This window comes from Parasteatoda tepidariorum, chromosome 7 (genome assembly GCF_982258835.1).
Source record: "Parasteatoda tepidariorum strain Cologne lab strain chromosome 7, Ptep-v5.0, whole genome shotgun sequence".
Taxonomy (NCBI): Eukaryota; Metazoa; Arthropoda; class Arachnida; order Araneae; family Theridiidae; genus Parasteatoda; species Parasteatoda tepidariorum.
In genome coordinates, this window is record NC_141761.1 from 33,442,303 (window position 1) to 33,461,700 (window position 19,398).

At 26.4% G+C, this 19,398-nt stretch overlaps 1 protein-coding gene across 3 annotated transcripts in view; it reads right to left on the reverse strand.

Annotated features, from left to right (window-relative positions):
• The window catches only part of fab1 (1-phosphatidylinositol 3-phosphate 5-kinase fab1), a 68,466-nt gene that overhangs the window by 38,534 nt on the left and 10,534 nt on the right, over positions 1 to 19,398 (reverse strand). For all 3 annotated transcript variants that reach the window (XM_087167639.1, XM_087167641.1, XM_087167640.1), the window contains 11 exons: positions 16,357 to 16,591; positions 14,291 to 14,360; positions 11,884 to 12,038; positions 10,940 to 11,051; positions 9,802 to 9,913; positions 6,053 to 6,253; positions 3,868 to 3,954; positions 2,543 to 2,660; positions 1,694 to 1,874; positions 1,199 to 1,273; positions 1,001 to 1,105 (listed from right to left, as the gene is read on the reverse strand). In XM_087167639.1, coding sequence (XP_087023765.1) covers positions 1,001 to 1,105; positions 1,199 to 1,273; positions 1,694 to 1,874; positions 2,543 to 2,660; positions 3,868 to 3,954; positions 6,053 to 6,253; positions 9,802 to 9,913; positions 10,940 to 11,051; positions 11,884 to 12,038; positions 14,291 to 14,360; positions 16,357 to 16,591 — 1,451 coding nt within the window. The remainder of the gene's footprint in view (positions 1 to 1,000; positions 1,106 to 1,198; positions 1,274 to 1,693; positions 1,875 to 2,542; positions 2,661 to 3,867; positions 3,955 to 6,052; positions 6,254 to 9,801; positions 9,914 to 10,939; positions 11,052 to 11,883; positions 12,039 to 14,290; positions 14,361 to 16,356; positions 16,592 to 19,398) is intronic.

Sequence of the window (19,398 nt, forward strand, 5' to 3'; positions counted from 1 at the left end):
GAATAGCAGCGAAGAAATCTTTATACAGATGGAACTGTATATTCACTTTATCTCTCTATCTCTTCCCAGTTTAAAAGCATGAAAATTTTTTAATTAAGAAACTTTTCATTTATTGATGAAATGAAGGGTGGGTAAATGTTTTCAATTTCATAACCGGCATTGAACAGCTGACTCAATTCTGAGTTAACGACTATAAATTGTAATTTTGAACCCAACTCAAGACAAAGGAACTCCTGGGTCAAGTATTAAGACAAACTAGCCTTGGTGGAGAACTTTTTAGTGGAATTATCCCGCATTTGTGTTACATGGAAAGAAAAACCATGAAAACCGACAGCAAAGGGATTCTATCCCATGATCCGCCTACTATTTAGGATATTTAGCCTCGCAATCTGGTGGGTGCAAGCCGAGAGCAGAATTAGTATCAACTAGCCACTACTGGTATTTGACGCCGGGATACCTCGTTGGGAAGATGAACGATTTATCCCCTGAGCCACCACAGCTCTTTGAGTCAGACGAAATCAAACCAACCTTGTACTTTCACCTCTCATTGGGCTCACTGTTTTCATTATCATTGTTTTGGTTGCTTAGGTTTTTCTCATGAGTTTGTTACTTTGTATTGATCGATTTTATACAGTATATTAAAAAAATGACTTTATACATTCAAAGTGCGAAATATAGGAAGCAAAACAGTACATATTGTAGGAGAATGCCAACCCTCTACTGCATGTCTCCAAATAAAAATTATGTTTTTTATTAGAAGACTAATTACTTTTTTAAAGAACATTTTCAGAAACTGTAGAAGTCACCGTACTGTACAGCATAAAAATAGATCAAAACATAAAAAAATTTTGAATAGCATTTTGATAAAACAAAAATAAGTTAATTTGTACACTGTTATTTTATTTTAGATTATTTAGATTTTATCATAGATTATAAAAATTATCATGTAACGCAATATTTTTTTTTTATTTAATAATATCATTAATTTGTAATACAATACCTGCATCAGAATAGGATCTAAAGATGATAGTTTATTTTCAACCCTTTGATAAGATATAGAGGAGCTCAGAAGTAAAACAGTTGGCTTGTCAATTCTTTGTCTCATCTAAAAATTCAACAAAAAACACACACACTTAGAAGAGAGAAAAGTAATGTATGATAATGAAGCAAATGTTATATTAATGAAATTGTGTATTACCTTTTTATGAGCAACTGTCTTAGAGAAAACAATACCACTAATAATAGTACTTTCTGACTTGTTTCCTCCGGGAATCTATAAAATGTTTTGCTCAAATTTAAAAAAATAGCAACCTAATAATAATGAACTACTAGTACTCCATGAATATCTTCACATCAAAAGAAATTAAAAAATATTTGATAAATTGTAACTGAAAGTAAACAGCAATAAGTAAAAATTAAATTTTGTAATAATACAAAAAGTTTAGAATCAGAGCTTGAATACATATGAAAAACAAATTAATTTCCTGCAGTCTGAAATACTGTTCAGTGCTTCAGTTACTGAAATAATATTAACAAATACAGATGAAAGATAATAAAGAAAAAAAAATTATGCGAAAGCAATTCTATAAAGGAGTAGTTGCTTAATAATATCAAATTAATTTAACAAAATAACAATAAAAAATTTTAGTATCAAAATGTATCAATATAAATAAAATAAATAACTGATAGTTACTTTTTTAAATTGCACATATTGTCTAATATCCATGTCATCGGCATCATTTTTGACATCTGGATGAACTGAGTTAACAACTCTATGAATTATGGGTAGAACTACATCAGACCAACATAATGAAAGAGATTCATTGCTGAGAAGCTGATTCAAAAGAGTTTGTTCGTGTTTTATGTATGTTTCACTATAAAAGTTAAAGATAATTAGAAATAACAAATGAAGAATAAGATAGCTCCTTTATGATAAAAATCATAAATTAGCAATTTCATATCCCCTCCTGAATAATCATAAATTTGTATGGAAGGTTTTAATTTTGAAAATTTTAATGGTATCTACAAGTTTTTTTTAAATGATATTCTATTATTTTAACTCATTAAATATCTGAATGAGAGACAAAAATTGAACTATAACAATAAAATATATCAAAATGAAAAAAGAATTTAAATCACATCACATTCTTATGATATCAAAAACATTGTTACATATTTAAGATTAATTTAAGAAATTTGAAGAAAAAAAATTAGAATTAAAAAATAATTAAATAACACTATTTATAAAATAACAAATTTGTAATCAAAGAAAAAAAATTTAATGTGCAATGAAGTAAAATAATAAGGAAAGACATTAAATGTGCAATATTTAAAAAATTTATATAATAACAATATAAAAAAAACAAGAGAGTATTTTTCAAACTTATTTGTCTCATATTTCCTTCTTAATGCAATTAAGTAAGAAAAAATGAAAGTTGAATGATATATATATATATATATATATATATATATATATATATATATATATATATATATATATATATATATATATATATATATATATATATATATATATACTAACTTCAATTTTTCGAAGGTAATTTTTTCCATATTATCATCCTTAAGCTGGGCACACTGCCAGTTTTTTGAAGAAATAGCTGATTTAGTAATTGAAGTATCTAAGTCTTCTTCAGCAAAAGCTAGAAAAATATTAAAAAGAAGTTATGCATCAGGCTTTTTCATGTAAATAAATAATTATATTTGGAATATCAAAACATAAAGTCACATTAAAAATATTATTCTATTATTAGTGTGGGATACAAGAATAGGTTTTCTTGGAGAAAATTGAAAAAGTCTACATTGACATTCCTCATAAGTATTAGCTTATAAAGTAGAAACCAAACAAAAATAAATGTAACAATTAGCTTACCAATTTACAAACAATTAATTTAATACAAATTCTGTCAACAACAACAAAAAATTCATATTTTTGTTTTTATTATGAAATAATATATCTTAAATGAAGAAAATTAAATATTTTTATTTTTTAACAGTTATTTAATGATAAAGAGCAACATTAAAAATTGTTCAGCTAAACTATCACAAAGTTTTAAATTATAGCAGCACAAACTTTGTTTTAAAAATTTAGCATCTAATTCTGTTTAAGTTAAATTTCGACCAAATCATTTTGCTTGGTCACCATTATCATTTCATGAAAAACTTGTTTTTAAAATTTTAACTCAATTTTGCATTTGATTTTATACAAATTTGTTAAATGATTTTGCTCATTATTATTCAACAATAATGTGAAAGGTTAATTCCTGATATTGTATAGAAAGTTCTACAATTTTAAATGTTTTCTTTTTCATACTCATTATTCTAAATGCATAGATTGACTGTGCTCAGTTTCACATAAAATATATTATAAGTAAATAAAATTTTTAAAAAGTAAACAAAACTTATTTATGGTTTGATTAACATAAATGTTAAGCATATATGATTATCACAAAATATAGCATTATAATATCATACATTCCCTTTTAATAAAGGTACACCATTTTTAGTATGCGAATAAAATTGGTCTATTCCTTCTGTATTATCTATTAGTATTAGAAAACAATAGGAATAATTTAAATTAGTTTAATAAGCCTTAGTTTAAAACATTTAAAAATTTCAGTTTAATTTAAGATATTTCAATTTAAAGAGAACGATCATGTAATATTATGTGATATTCAAAGAAGTCTAAAAAGATAACAGTAGAAGAACAAAAATGAGTTTCATAAAATGTCAACTTTAATACAAACAAAACTAAATAAACATAGTTATTTGAATATGAATTGCAGTTAACATAATTAAGCAAAGCCATGATAAAAAATGAATACAATAAGGACATTGAAGAATAGATACCAGTTTTATAGTCATCATCAAACTGATCATGCATGTACTTTTCTAACACCTTTGAATTGTAGAACACATTTTCTTCTTCTTTACAGTCTATAATAAACACGTGATTACATTAAATATATAATAGTTTGGAAATTTGGTTGTTTTACATATGTTAAATATCAAGTGTTAAATTTGCTAAAAATCTAATTTTTTGATTAAATAACATAACAAAACAATTTAAAAATATAAGATTCATACAACAAGTTCATACAAGATTCATACAATAAAATAATTCATACAACAAGTTTTACTTTATCCACTCAACAAATAGTTAGTAAATTATTACAAAAAAGACATATTATTTGAGAAGGTTAGTTATAAATATAGAATTTAAGTAATGCAATATTGAGGGCGATGTTAAAAAAGAATTTTCTGTTGTCATAACTAGTATTACGAGAGACAGGCCTGAATAGGGAGGCTGCAAAGGTGTGAATAAAGTAGACATTTGATCAGAAGATAAGAAGTATGTATTACAACATAGTATGTCTGCTATATAGTCACAGTAGAGAAAAAGAAATTTAGATTTTGAAATTTAAGAGAAACAAAAATGCAAGTGGCAAGACTAGCTGTGGGTATATACTATAATGAAGAAAAACATAGATTAAAACAAGATGTACTAGAAATTCAAACTTCAATAAAATGCCACAAAAGAGCTAAACACCACTAAAGCAAGATAGGCAGCAATTATGAAACTGGGTGATTTGAAGCTAAATTATTGGCATTCACAGCTTACTGCTTGAAAATGATGTTTAACACTACACTGCATAGAGATAAATGAACATTTTCTAGTAAATGAAGATATTATGCTGTATTTACGTTGCATATTGCTATATATCAGATATAGTATAATGCTATGTATCAGATCTTTCAATCTGTACTTTAAAGGACATGCTTAAGACATTCTAGGGAGGGTGGATGCAATTTTTTATTCCTCACTCCTCTTCAACAACCATGCAGGGACTAAAAACAATGTTGCTGAAAAAATAAGGCCAATAGACACCATACTCGTATAATATACATGAACGTGCGAACATAGTTTGCGTAAAATTTGTCACCATCGCAGAAAATTATTACAATTAACTTTAAAAAAACTACCACCTTCTCTTTAAAGACAGTTTGTCTTTTTAGAATTCCTATCAATGCAATTGTGATTTAAAATCACACATCTCAATTTCTTTTTATGCGATATATCAAATATCACATTTTGTATTCACTTGATTTAAAAGTCACTATTAAGATTTGTGTTCAAGTGACTTAAAAATTATACATTGGAACTTGTATTCACGCAATTTTAAAATGAAACATTGAGTTTCATTAATGCGATTTTAAAATCAAACATCAAGATTCATATTCAATCGAATTTAAAATCAAATATTGAGACGCGTATTCAGGCGATTTTAAAATGAAACATAGAAATTCGTATTAAAGCAATTTTAAAATTAAATGTCAAGATTCGTATTTACATGATTAAAAAAATCACACATTGAGATTCATATTGACACAATTTAAATAAAGTACTCACATCGATATTTTAAGTTAAACGATTACATTCTGTTGACAAATGCTACCTACACTTTTTCTTGCTCACATCTCAGGTATTTTTTCAATTATTTAAAAAGTATTTTTGCACATAACGTTTTTGTATTTTTATTTTAAGCTTTTTGGGGTTTTTTATTTTATCAAACTCATCACTGTGGTAAAAATCAAAATTGAGTTCTATAAAAATTAAATATTTTACAAAAATCTATGATTTTTAAACAAATTTCACCAAAATGAGGTGACAATAAGAGGGTTGAAACTAGCTACAAGAGTTAATCAATGAGCACAGAAAGTTTTTCATTTTATCTAAGTCTGATAAACTCAGAACCTCTTAAATTATTTTGAGCATGAAACTCCAAAGTAATAAACCTTTTTTGTCTTTTTTTTTGTTGTTGTTATGTAACCACTGTTTCGTATTAGATTCTAATAGATGTTACGCATTATTATGCATTAATGCTATAACTGTTGAAAGGTCATTTTAGTATTATGTCCACCTCACATTAGACTTCTTTAAATCAGTCCAATGGTTTAAGTGATAATCCAATGAATCAAACTTTATCTTAAGTGCAAACATCAGATCAAATGAAAATAATAAAAAAATGCTAACCTGATCCAGAAATTTCAGCATCTTGTTTTAATATGGGGCTTTTGTCAGATTCATTTTGTGACTTGAATATACTAACTTTTGATTCTTTTACATCTAAATCAAGATAGAATGTAGAACTCGAAGATGATAATCTTGAGTAACTCCCAGTGATTCTTGGGGTATGAGGAGATACAGGTGTTATAGAGCTCTCCTTGGAGTTATCTAAAAATAGTTGAAAATAACTGATATATTTTTGTATTACAAAAGAGCTAAAAAAATTTTATTTTATTAAGTAATTACAAGCATGAAATTGTATTACAATAAAATATATGATTTTTCATAATACTAGCCAAATCAATAATATAAGCTAACCCTCTACATTTTCAAAAAACAAAAGTAAGAATTACTACAACTAGCATTTGATAAAATTGACAGGGAACAAAATTGTCAAATTTAAAATGATAGCATTTCTGAAACAGAAAACTATATTTTTAATTTTTCCAGCATAATTAGAAAAGAGAAAATAGTGTACAATTTGCTTTTGTGATAGCAGTAAAAAGATTTTTAAAAACAAATGTGATCCAGTTAAAATTAGAGGCAGTTAAACCTGTACTATATTGAATTAATTAAATGGTAGAATGCAAGCACAGATTTAAACACAACCCACTCTACCATCAATATAATAAATTCTAGAAGGTATTTTTAAACACTTAATACAGTAAAAAATGAACATATATTTAAAGAAAAAAAGGTGTCTGCAACTGCCTGTTGGTCCACTTACACATGCTCTCCACCTCCATATTTCTTCACCTGCAAAAACTTAAAACTTCACAGTTCTATCTTGTAATTCGCTGCTTTTTGTTCTAAATTCATGGCAGTAGTATTTTAGAACAAATCGTAAGAAAAAAACAAGCCTGAATTTCTACATTTGAACAGCCAAAAATACTACAAAGGTGAAGGCAAATCAGCGGGCAGTTGATTTGCCTAAATGAACTCACTCCTATACTGCTCCACATTGTTCACTGCCTTCAAAAAATTACAGTTTCAATGACCACTCGCTGCCATTCTTAGCATTGCTTTGAATTCATGGCATTAGTATTTTGAGTGCAAAGTGAAGAAGTTTAAATTATGCACAAACTCACAGCTCCACAGTTCTGAGCTGCATTAATCCTGCTTTAAGACAGATGACGGTGTAGTGTAGTGACATCACAAAAAAAAACCAAAGCTATTAATAATTGAAAAATTATTTTCTCTTTACTTCGTTTAGTGCTGGAGAAAGCTCACATATTGCTTACTTTAAAAAATCATATTAAATCATGTAATTAATGTTTTTCATTCTTTATGTTTTAAATTACAGTGGAAGAATAGCCCATATTTTAATTTAAAATTAAATTACATATTTATACTTTTAATAAAATGTCGTATTCTAAAAATGTTGAGAAGGTAATTCATGTAGGTAAAAATGGGGAAAAAATTACCTAAAAAAAGACAAGGAACTTTTTTTTAAAGGAAAATGTATAAAATTTACATAGTGAAAAACTTTTGCAGGGATATTTAAAAAATACAAAAAAAAGGGGGAAACGGTTTTAACAAATTACAATTAAAGCTTTTAAGCATTAAATCAATAATCACCAGCTAAATTTATCTCTCACATCTACGGTCCAAATTTTTGGAACCTGGTAAGACTGGTTCTGGAGTTCTCGCATCTACAGTCCAAATTTTTGGAGCCTGGTGGTATGAATGGTTCTGGAGTTATAAGAGAAACACACAAACTCTTATTTTATATTATCACATGTTAATCGCTTCTTCTTGTGATAGTTGGAATTTACCGCATCCCAACCGCTTTTCCCAAAGAAATGGCACTTCATATAAAAAACTTAATTACATTTTTTAAACTTCGTGATTTTACTTATCAAGGTATATGGAAGCATGTTTCCAAAAGTGTGATTATAATAATAAAAAAACAAAGATGTGGTCATGCATAGTTTTTAAAATTTTAACATATTAAATTTAAACTCTACTTGACACTACTTCATCACTGCACAAAATATATTCATGGTGATTTTTGTGTCTGACTCAAGGAATCAAAGATAAAAAATTACTAAGAACCTACAATAAACTTTCCCCCTTGATTAAATAGAGCTTTAAGCTAGCAAAAGTTAATAATAGCGTCTTTTAAATCCTTAAAAAATAGACTCATATTCAAGTTAAATGCAACTCTATAAAAAAAAAAATGTGTCCTTGAAATATGCCGCTAGAACATTTATTGATAAAAATTTTAATTATTTTTACGAATGTGGGCTGAAATTGCCCTTCACAAACACTGCTACAATCATGTATCCTAACACAAATGGTTCTGAAAAAATAAGAAAACCACACTAACTCTTTTGTTTTATTTTTATAATATTTAATATATAGTATTAGAATGCAGTAGTACAACAGAGTTCCTCACATATATTCTTTTATTAACGCAAAAATTAAGGACTTTATAGTCTTCAATGAAAAAATTAAGGACCTTAAAAATAGTATAATAATTGTTCATCATATAATATATACATGTACCCACAATGATAGTTTCAATTAAACACATTTCTTAAAATATATAGTATATATATTATATTGCATGCATTGATATAAAATATTTATTGCAGAACTGTTTACATTTTAGCACAATTAGGAATTTAAATTTTACCACTTTTTAAAAATTTACTATTACCTATTACGCATTGATAAATCATACAAATTTGTTTGGTTTTTCAAGTTTTGTAGAAATAGTTTCTTTTATGGACTCAAGTTACAAAAAAAAAAAATTTTTTTTTGTTTCTTCCTTTTTATAAGCACATGCGCTACCAGTAGAATTGAATTTCTTGCACTCTGTCGATATCTTCTACTACTTAAGTACCTTCAGCCAAAAAAAGGCAAGATCTCCCCCACACACACCCTATTCTTTTCTTTCAAAATGCTCTACTCTCCACACCCGATCTCATGCTAGGCAAAAGGAAAAATATTTTAATGAAAAAAACCACAGTAAAGGCAGGCTTTTTTCCTCTCGTCTAGAGTCCCCCTCACGCACACCCTTTCTTGTCTTTCAAAATGCTTTACTTTTGAAGCAAGGTCTTATTTTAGTTGAAATATTCTAGTCAAAATCTTATTCTAGTTGCAATAGTTGAGTCATAAAAAATAATTAAATTCAGTTTAAATGAAAAGAAATCTGATTTTAATTTTTAAAAAAATTTAATATAATGAAAGAAAACTTATTTCAAACCCTGTATTGATATTTAACATATTATTTCAGAAAATATGCCTAACATTAAATTGTATGACATAACATATACAGAAGCAAATTAATAGATAGATTTAGAACTAATTGCTTGCAATAAAGCTTGCTTTGATAATTCAAGGAAAGCTGTAATATATCTTGTTCCAGAAAGAAAAAAAAGCATTTTACTTGAACAATTTTAAAATGACTTAACAAATGGCAGTGTTTACATACAAACAAATTGTGTAAAATAATTGAAATACAATCAAATACAATTTACCCCACTGTAACTTTAAAATATATAGTATTATATATATTAATTATAAATATAATATTTATCAAAAAAAGTAAAAAAAATAAGAAGGAAAGAGAAAAAGGAAAAAAAATTTGAGCAAATTAATTTTAATAATGAGGTTTAAACTCTGGTGGTCATGTTATCTGGTAGTTAACATTATGAATGGTAAAAGTCTTTAATAAAAATAAATGTAAGCAAATAGAAAACTAGAAATACCTTTGAAAGCAAAAGAATCAGTAGTTTGAATCTCTTTTACCCACAATGGCTCTAAACTTTCTTGAATCTCATTAGTATGTTCAGTGCGACAAGCAGTCTCAAAAGGAGGTATCTAAGAACATTCAAAAAAGTATTTGTAGTCATAGTTCGTAAAGTGAAACAAAATGATAACGTGCTTCTCACACAGTTGGAAACTTACAAAATAAGTTGAATAATAAAGTATTAAAAAAATTTTATTACATTTTAGAATAGAACAGAAACTCAGATAAAAGATTAAAATATGAATTCAATAGAGAAGGGAAACTAATAATTGTAGAATTACAATATTCATAAAATTATAAATAATTATAAAAAAATTGGAGCATTGTTACTAAAACCTACTGGATCAATTCCCAGTAATCAAAGGTTTTTATTTTTGTAATTGTTTGTCTAGGTATAAATTTGGAATTAAAAATAGTAATAATTTTAAAAATTTTATATTTTTATTTTTCTGTATAAAAATTATCAGCAAATACTAAATTTTATGTAAAAAAATTCAATTTTAGAAATCATACTATTACTATTTTATAAGTTACTATAAGTTACTATAAGCTACTATAAGTTACTATTTTATAAAAAGTCCTTGAATTACAATTAAACATTTAGTATTTCTTGTGTGGTGTAATACAATTGGTTACCAACTTTGAATAATGTAAAACAGTGGTTTGCCATAAGAAAATAAATATTTAATGGCACATTGTATTTCTTATAGTTGGACACATAAGAAATGAAATGTTATGTTAATGAATTTCCAAGATCCAAAAAAATGCTATTGTCTATTTACTACTAAAAACATACATCTTGTTATTGTGTAAACGTAGTTATTCAATTCTAGTTTCATAAACAGCTTGGTAACAAAAGAAATCACTTTTTAGACAGGCATTAAATTCAAAAATTCAAAGAGAATTTTTTTTTTAAATTTCTTTTTTAAAAAAGGAAAAATTGAGTGAATACTTTGCAGGCAAAATAATTGAGAGCATAATGTAAACCTTTTAAAAAAGTTGTTAACATTATAAGAATACAGTGAAATATACAGGGAATACTGGAAAATCAGTTATAATGAATTAAGCAGAAACTACTAATTATAATTTTTTCTTACTTCTAAAGGTTTGTAAAGAACTTTCTCATCCATGAAATTCATATTTTGTGGCATTATGCATTCTAATAATCCAGCATTTATAAAAGCCTGTCCCATACTCACAGCATCTGTTCTGTAAAGCATACAGATAAGAGAGAAAAATAAAATTTGCTTCTAGAAATTTAATTATAAAATTAAAAAATCAGCAACCTAAAGTGTATATGATAGATCATTACTTTTAAAAAGCTTAGAGTACGAAAATTCTGAGAGACATTTTTGAAGCAATTATTATGGCTTGGGAAAAGATCTTATTTTAGACTTATTTAATTATAGAGCATTTACATTTATTTACTATACCAAGTCTATAAAGTTTGAAGATTTCAGTGGATTAAGATAGTACTTGACTATCTTTAATTGTGTTCCCTGAGAAAGTTACAAGAACACTAAGCAAAGAAAAAAAAACTCAATGAATTTCATTAACCTAACAAACATTTTGATTTCAAAGGCTTGCCAAATTGACTTTAACAAATCTTTGAAAGCATCTATTTTTGGTATCAAATAAAAACACAAGAAGTGTTGACAAAACGAGGTGAAAAGTTTAAACAGGCATTAAAAGATTCATTGATTATTTTTTCCAGTTGAAAGTTTGCGGACAAATAAAAGAAAGGAATAATCTATTATTGCACAGTGAATTTCACTGAATTCGAGCCTGTTAACATTAAAATACAAACTTTAAAGTTAGTTAACTGGAATTCACTAACGAATCACTTAGTACTTTTATGCACTCGGCATTTTATTTGCAACACCTCAATAAAAACAATATGAAAAAATAAGTAAAGACAAATGATAAACAATTTTAATGCATAAAAATTTTTCGCACATTGAATTTACAAGATTTAAAAGGAATAGTAATAAAAATTACAACATAAATTTTTTTAAAAGGAAAATTTTAAAATTTAACTTACCGTGATAAACTGACATTATGATCAACAAGCCAGTCGACAATGTCACACCCAAGGACAACTTTTGTATGGTGATCTTTATATTCTTGCTTCCATAAAGACACACTTTGAACAGTATTAAGTAAATCTTGCATGATTTCTTTCAAATGTGTTCTATCCTGTAAAATAACTTAGCAAATGTGCACCAAATTAACAAAAAAAACTAAAAATTTATTTAATGTTTGCTGTTTATTATTCCACTTTATCGAAAGCAGCATCAAGATCAAATTCATAAACCCATAAGTTATCAAACAATATAGAACTTGAATAGGTGTTTGATAAATAATGCAATACATTTTAATGTTATTTGTAATTATATTTACCTTCTTAAAAAAATCTTGGTATTTTATAGAAAAAAATATTTGATTATTATTTTATAATAACTTAAATCATAAATTGAGCTATGATGGCTCATTGGTTAAGACACTAAACTTTCATAGTGCAGAACTGTGGTTTGATCCCCAGAGGCAGTTTAAAGTCTACGAAAGCTTCAGGTCAATAGGTACTAGTTGTCAATAGGTTTAGAATTAGGTGTGATAGCAAAAAAAAAGTATGTTTAAAACAGTATTTACTAATATATTTGCTAAACTATCATTTGTGATATAAGCCTATTGGTTGCACATACTTCAATCTCAGCAAGTATTGAGTTAGCAATAAGTTCTATGTAGATGATACACTAAACCTTATCTTAGAATAATAAATTAATAAATAATTAAATATAATTATTTTGAGCTAATTCAAACACTTCTTTCAAATTTGACTGAAAAATTTCGAGAATATCAACTGAATGCTGACACATGATGTCATTGATAAAACTTTAAAGAAAAATTAAAAATAATTTAAAATAAACTTAAGTCTAAAAAATAATTCATGCCAGCTTAAAATTTTTTTAAAATATTAAAAAGGAATGTGAAAAATAAAAAGTTAATGTAAAAGAAATGTAACAGTATAATTTCTCTAAATTATGAAATAAAGATGGCAAAGAACTTTTGATTAAACATTTCTAAACTGAAAACAATATATAAATATTGTTGTAAACAAAAGTAATTTGAATTATGCAATCTTTTTATGGTTACTATGACTACTAAAAATGAAAGATTTGAAGATTTTACTAAAAAGTATGAAATAAAAAAAATTGCAATATTAAAATTTGCTGTAATTTTTCATTCCAAGTTTCATTTTTTTATTGCATGCTTATTATAAAAATGATAGTAAGAAAATCTACTTTCTTGATAAAAAGATGAAACATGGGATAAAAATTTTAAAAATGATAATGATATAAGAAAATATATAATGATATAAGAAAAATTATCAATATAATTTAATGAAAATTAAACTTTTTGAAGTTAGTTTCATTTGCATCACTTTTTATAGGAATCTGCAAATTATAACAATAATTTCTTTTGCTATACATTTGTTATAATTTATTATCTTTTTACATGAAGTTTTGCGTTTTTTATCAAGAAAGTAAAATTATTTAAGTATTTCAGCACAAATTTTTAATTTCTTACAGAAAAAAGTAACAAAAGGGGTAAGTATCATATATTAGAATAAAAATTCCATAAATAAAAAAAAAAAGTTATTCATTAACTTTGAGGAGGTAAAAATTAATTAAAATTTATATAATAAAATTACATACTAGTTAAAATGTATTTATAAAATACAGTAGGGAACCGATTATCCGGAACGATCGGGACCATCGCTATTCCGGATAACTGATTTTTCCGGTTTTATGAATCGCTACAAAAAGCCGTTTTTTTTATTGAAATAATTATATTATTTTTTGAAATAATCTTAAAAAGAAGAAAAAACGATGGAGCAATACACTAATGATTATTTCCAAAATGATGGTAAGAAAAAAGAACGAAAAATCCTAAAATTTTATAAGGAAAAAAAATTTTTTTTTTATAATGGTGGGAAAATTTATCGAATTTCGTTCCGGTTTTTTGGTTTTCCGGTTTTCTGATTTCCGGATAACGGGTTCTGTACTGTACAATTGAAAACATTTGGAAATGCACAAAAACCAACATTTATTAGAGATATTTAGTTTTTTTATAAAAAACTATAAAGATTCTTGGTATACATTATCTCATACATTAAATTTCTTTTTAAAAATCTATGTCTAAACATTACTTTTTTAAAATAAAATATATTAATTTAAAATACATTAATTTAAAATATAATAATGATAATCTAAACAAATTTTAGCTAATTTTATTAGTTTATAAATATGAAAAGAATATAAATATGAAATTTCAGCAGTTAGTATTGAAACTTGTTATCTCTTTAAATTATATCAGACCAGAGTAAAACTAAACTAACATATAAACTACTATATAAACACACAGTTAAAAAATTAAATGTATATTACCTGAATAGGACCTTCAATTTTTTGAGGACGTTCTCTAATGGGCATATTTGTTATAGCAGTTCGAAAAGATCTATAAAAAGTATTATACATCAAATATTTTCATTAAAACTACACCAAAATGTCAATTGAAACAAATAAAAATATATTCGACAAAAAGCATAGCAAATTAAGATTCAATTTATAAAAAAAAAAATTTTTTGAATCTCAATGATAGATTTGAATGAAATCAAATCTGAAATTTTTGAATAAAAGCTGAATTAATTGCATATAATCCATAAACAAGTTGATGAAAAAATTTCATCCCTGATGTTGAATAGGTGACCCATATTAGATTTATGGCTACAGCAATTTTCAACTCCATAACCTTCCAATTTTAAACACAACCTAGAAGGCAAGGGAACACCTCAGTCAAACACCATAAAACTTCCCATGATTAGTACAAGGAAAGGAGACCTCTAACCCATACTTTGTTGATTGGAAATATTTTTTGTCAGTATTATAGTGAGTGTGAGCTAGGATCAGCATGCCAACTGATTAGCCATTACTCGGATTTAAACCTGGGTCACCTCATTAGGAGGTGGTTACTCTATTCCAATAATGAAATAATTGAATAAAACAGACTTTAAATTTAATTGCTTTAAATGAATATAGGTTTAATGTCAAAAGGTACAAATTAGGACCAGGGTACGAATGCACTAAACATCAGATTTCAAAATACATCAACAGTTAAATATAAATACAGTATTTTAACAGAAATATGGCTATGGCATATTTTTAGTGTGTAAATGCAATGTCAATGATTGGGTATATCAACATGATGGTTTGGAAAAACTTAAATATTGCCTGGGGCTTAACCTTCCTAATTGTGGTTTAATATCTATTAATTATATAACTAGGTCAAATTGTTTCTTGAATATTGACAAGGGAATATGCTTAAGTTGCTAAAAAAATTAACTATTTTTTTTATCCCCTGCAAACTTGCATGTAGAATTCAAATTCATTTAATAAATAAAGCAAATATGCATTCAAGAATTATTCAGCGATAATAAATCTAATTAAACTTTAAGAATTTTATTGCTGAAGAAAACAAGTACATATTTCCTAAAGAATGAAACTTGTATTTTTGAAAATTATAATTCAAAATATGCAAAAAATTTTTCAATGCAATAGGACCTATATTTAATGAGAAGCTCGGAAACACATAAACGCTCATTAATTCTGTGTGCCTGTTAAACTTGAATTCAATGTTAATAAAAAAAAAACAACCCTATTGCTTGATTACTTTAATAATGATTGTCTTTAAAAATATGTTGGATTTCTTTGTCTATTTCTCTACGATGCTGAGGTCTTTTCTCCAATAATTATGTACAAAAAAACTTTAATAATTTTCAACAATAGATAGTGCATAGAGCAATTGTTTTTCCATTTCCAATATTTTTTGCAATATCCAAAATTATTAACCTCTTTAATCTCTTCTTGTGAAAAAAAAATTAATAATAAAATAATACAAAACTATGCATTTCAAGAATTATACCAAACAAAAAACTCCATTTTCCTCTGTAAATTTGAAATTTTATTAAGTGTAGGCTCATAAGTGATGCCCGGTGGCTGAGCGGTAGCACTTCCCGCTGTCATGCCACAGGTCCCTGGTTTGATCCTCGGGCCGAGCAAGGCTGACTCAGCCTTTCATCCCTTCCGTGGGTCAATAAATGAGTACCAAGCATGCTTGGGAACTAAACACTGGGGGTTCCGCGTTCGGCTGACCACCTGACCGGAACATCAGCTCCTGCACCCCAGAGCCCAAGGTCAAGAAAACTGAGATGGGCACCGTAGGTCTTGGCCCTCAAGGACTGTCGCGCTGCTGAGTTTAGTTTAGTTTTTAGGCTCATAAGTGGGTGATTTAAACTAACTTTAAAAATTAGAAAAATCAGTGTAATTGACAAGTAAAACATTGGGTACTATCCTTTTGTATTGAAATTTAAGAAAAATTTATAAAATCAATATGAATGTAACACCTTATATTATACAAAATTAATATTATACATTACAAAGAAAATATAGATTACTTTGCTCTCGCAATGTCTTCCTCCCGAAATCCAATAACAGAGCTTTTCCTTCTAGCAGGAGAAATGATACTTTGTTTTGGACTTGGGGCAGTTTCTGGTTGGGATTCAAATCTAATCTTCTTCGGCTGACTTTCTTGAAAAGCTTGTCCCTCTTCATAAGCACACATATTGGTATCTAAAGACCGCACACATGAAAGAACCATCTTGCAGCAGTAGGAACACACACGGAGATCTTCTGCAAAACAAAACATTACTGAATGTTTAATTCTATTATTATGCTAATACATAGAACAAGAGTTTCATTTACAAAAATTATTTAAATAGTTTCCATTTATTTTCAAAAAATATAATTTGTGATTAATATTGAAAAATCAGTGCAAATAACTATTAAAAATCACAATACTCATTTCATCAAAGGAAAACATTACTAATTAAATTTTTACTTTTAACTGTGATTAATTAAACTGAGATTTTTAATCAATAAACTTGTTTAAAAATATATTTTTAAAAAAAGATAAGGTCGCTTTTGTTTTAACAAATTATGAACTTTAAACATGAAATGTTAAAGATTTATTTTATTTTATTTATTTATTTATTGAGTTTTGAGTCTAATCAATTCATCTTCTACATAATTATATATTTTAAAATTAATAAATATAATCTTAAAAATCAAAGTTATTGTAAGATTACAATTAGTAATGAATAATAACTTATTAAATATCAGTAAAAAATATAATAAGAATTTGTTTACACTAAAAGTTATACTTCGGACACTTTAATACACTTTTGGATTGGTTTCATATGCTGAGTAGCAGAATGAATGTGAAGTACTATCTCCTTAAATCTAAATTTGTCTGCGATTTCGAAACAGTCAAACAGAGATTATAATTGAAAAAATTCAACTTAATCTAACAAACAGGTAACATAATATGCAAATATAAGGTCCATATACATAAAATCAAGTAACAGAAAAAAAATTCTTTACTTTTTGTTCTTTGTGGAGTTCTCAATTCAGCTTTTTAATTTTAGTAGAAACAATAAGTGTTTTTAAAAGAAGTCTCAGCAATTTCATCTCAATTGTTTGGTTTATTTTAGAAAAAAAATTTAGAAGAAAGATAATCTGCAGCACCCACTGCTGTGTTGGAGGCTATCTGCTACTAGGGCTCGTGAGAATGATCCAAAATCAGTTTTGGACAAACAAACCCCAATCCATACCTGCCAACTTTTACGCATTTGGCATAAAATTTTATTTTACCACGTTTATATAAACTTGCCTTCGTGTATGTCTGTCCGGGTGGAATTTTGTAATCGATTTTAAACTAACTTCCCGAATAGCTAGAAACTTCAAATTTAGCACACAGTTCAGAATTGGATGACAATGCATGAAAATGAAGAGAAAAAAGACATGTAAAGTAAAATAAAATTTTAAAAAAAAATATTTTCGAGATTTTCTTTTGTTGTCGATTCCATTATTTCAAATTATTACGTGTCAGGTGAAAATATTTTCGTTGTCGGAGTATTTTTATTGGCTGAAAAATCACGTGGTAGGATCCAGTTTTTCCTCATTCATTTCCAGATTGTTTTGGTTGCCATCAGCATAAAACTAATGAAAGTCGTAAAGTTATTGTTTTTCTATAAAGGTTTTTGCATCCCTAATTTAAAATAAAAGTTCTATTACTTTAGTAGTGGTCTTGTAGTAGTTTTGACTACTCTTGACTAAGAAAAATAATCTAAATAGAAATATATATTTTTCAAAACCACGTTTTTTGTAGTGAAGAATAATAATTAAAAAATAATAATTTTTTAAAAATATAAAATAAAAATTAAAAATTAAAAAAATCATAGCTTAAAATAAAAAAATTCAAAATAAAAAATAATATTTTTAAAAACCACGTTTTAGTAGTGGAGAATAATAATTAAGAAAAAAATTGAAAAACGAAAAACGTGGGGCGCATGAAATACATAACAGTACATATACACATACATATACACATTTTCTTACTCATATACATGCACAGCCACATATACATCCACATACATATGCATATACAAAAGCATATTCCACATTCACATTCAGATACAATTACTGATATACATACACATATTCTCAAGAGCACACATGCACACACTAATATAACATTACTGTTATGTATTTCATGCGCCCCACGTTTTTCGTTTTTCAATTTTTTTCTTAATTATTATTCTCCACTACTAAAACGTGGTTTTTAAAAATATAATTTTTTATTTTGAATTTTTTTTATATTTAAAGTGGTAGTAAAATTATGCTTTCTGTATATTCCTTACATTTATAAGCTTAATTTATAATCTTTTTGACCACCACTATTTTTAAAAAAAATCAAGCATATATATAAATATGTATATGTATAATTTGCATGAGCTTTTTCAAAATGCAGCGTATATTTCTGCATAAAATTGTAATTTAAATTTCGCTTTATTACCACTCGGGAAAATCATGCTCGTAAGGATTAGAAGTTGGCAGGTATGCCAATCCTTCAGAAAATTTTTGCTTTTTTTTAACTTTTAATGCTTAAAAATAAAATTCGTTATGTTGTTCAAAATAAAGCAATTATTTAAATTGAATACAACTTACATGTCTTAGATAAATAATTCAGAAATTTTTTTTTCAGTTAAAATAAAAGCAAGCATATAAAAACATATTTATTTTCAGATAGCTATATGAATGTCTAGATTTAGTTCTTTGATTATCATGGGTTTTGGATACAATGGTAAAATCAAAGATATAAGTCACAGTTTTTACCATCCTATCAATTGTCGAAAATCTTTTTTACCATAGCCAATTTAGCAGGAGTTACATTTTAACATTACTAATACACTATTTTAAAATACACTATTATACAAAAGTAAACAACTTGTTAATTAAGCTATAATTAAAATGGATGTGTACAAAATATATAAATAGAAAAAAATATATAATTCTAATAATTTGGTTTTCAACAGTTTAAGGTGATTCGAAACAAGAAGTTTAATAAATATCTCTTGAGTCTATAAAATAATTATCAT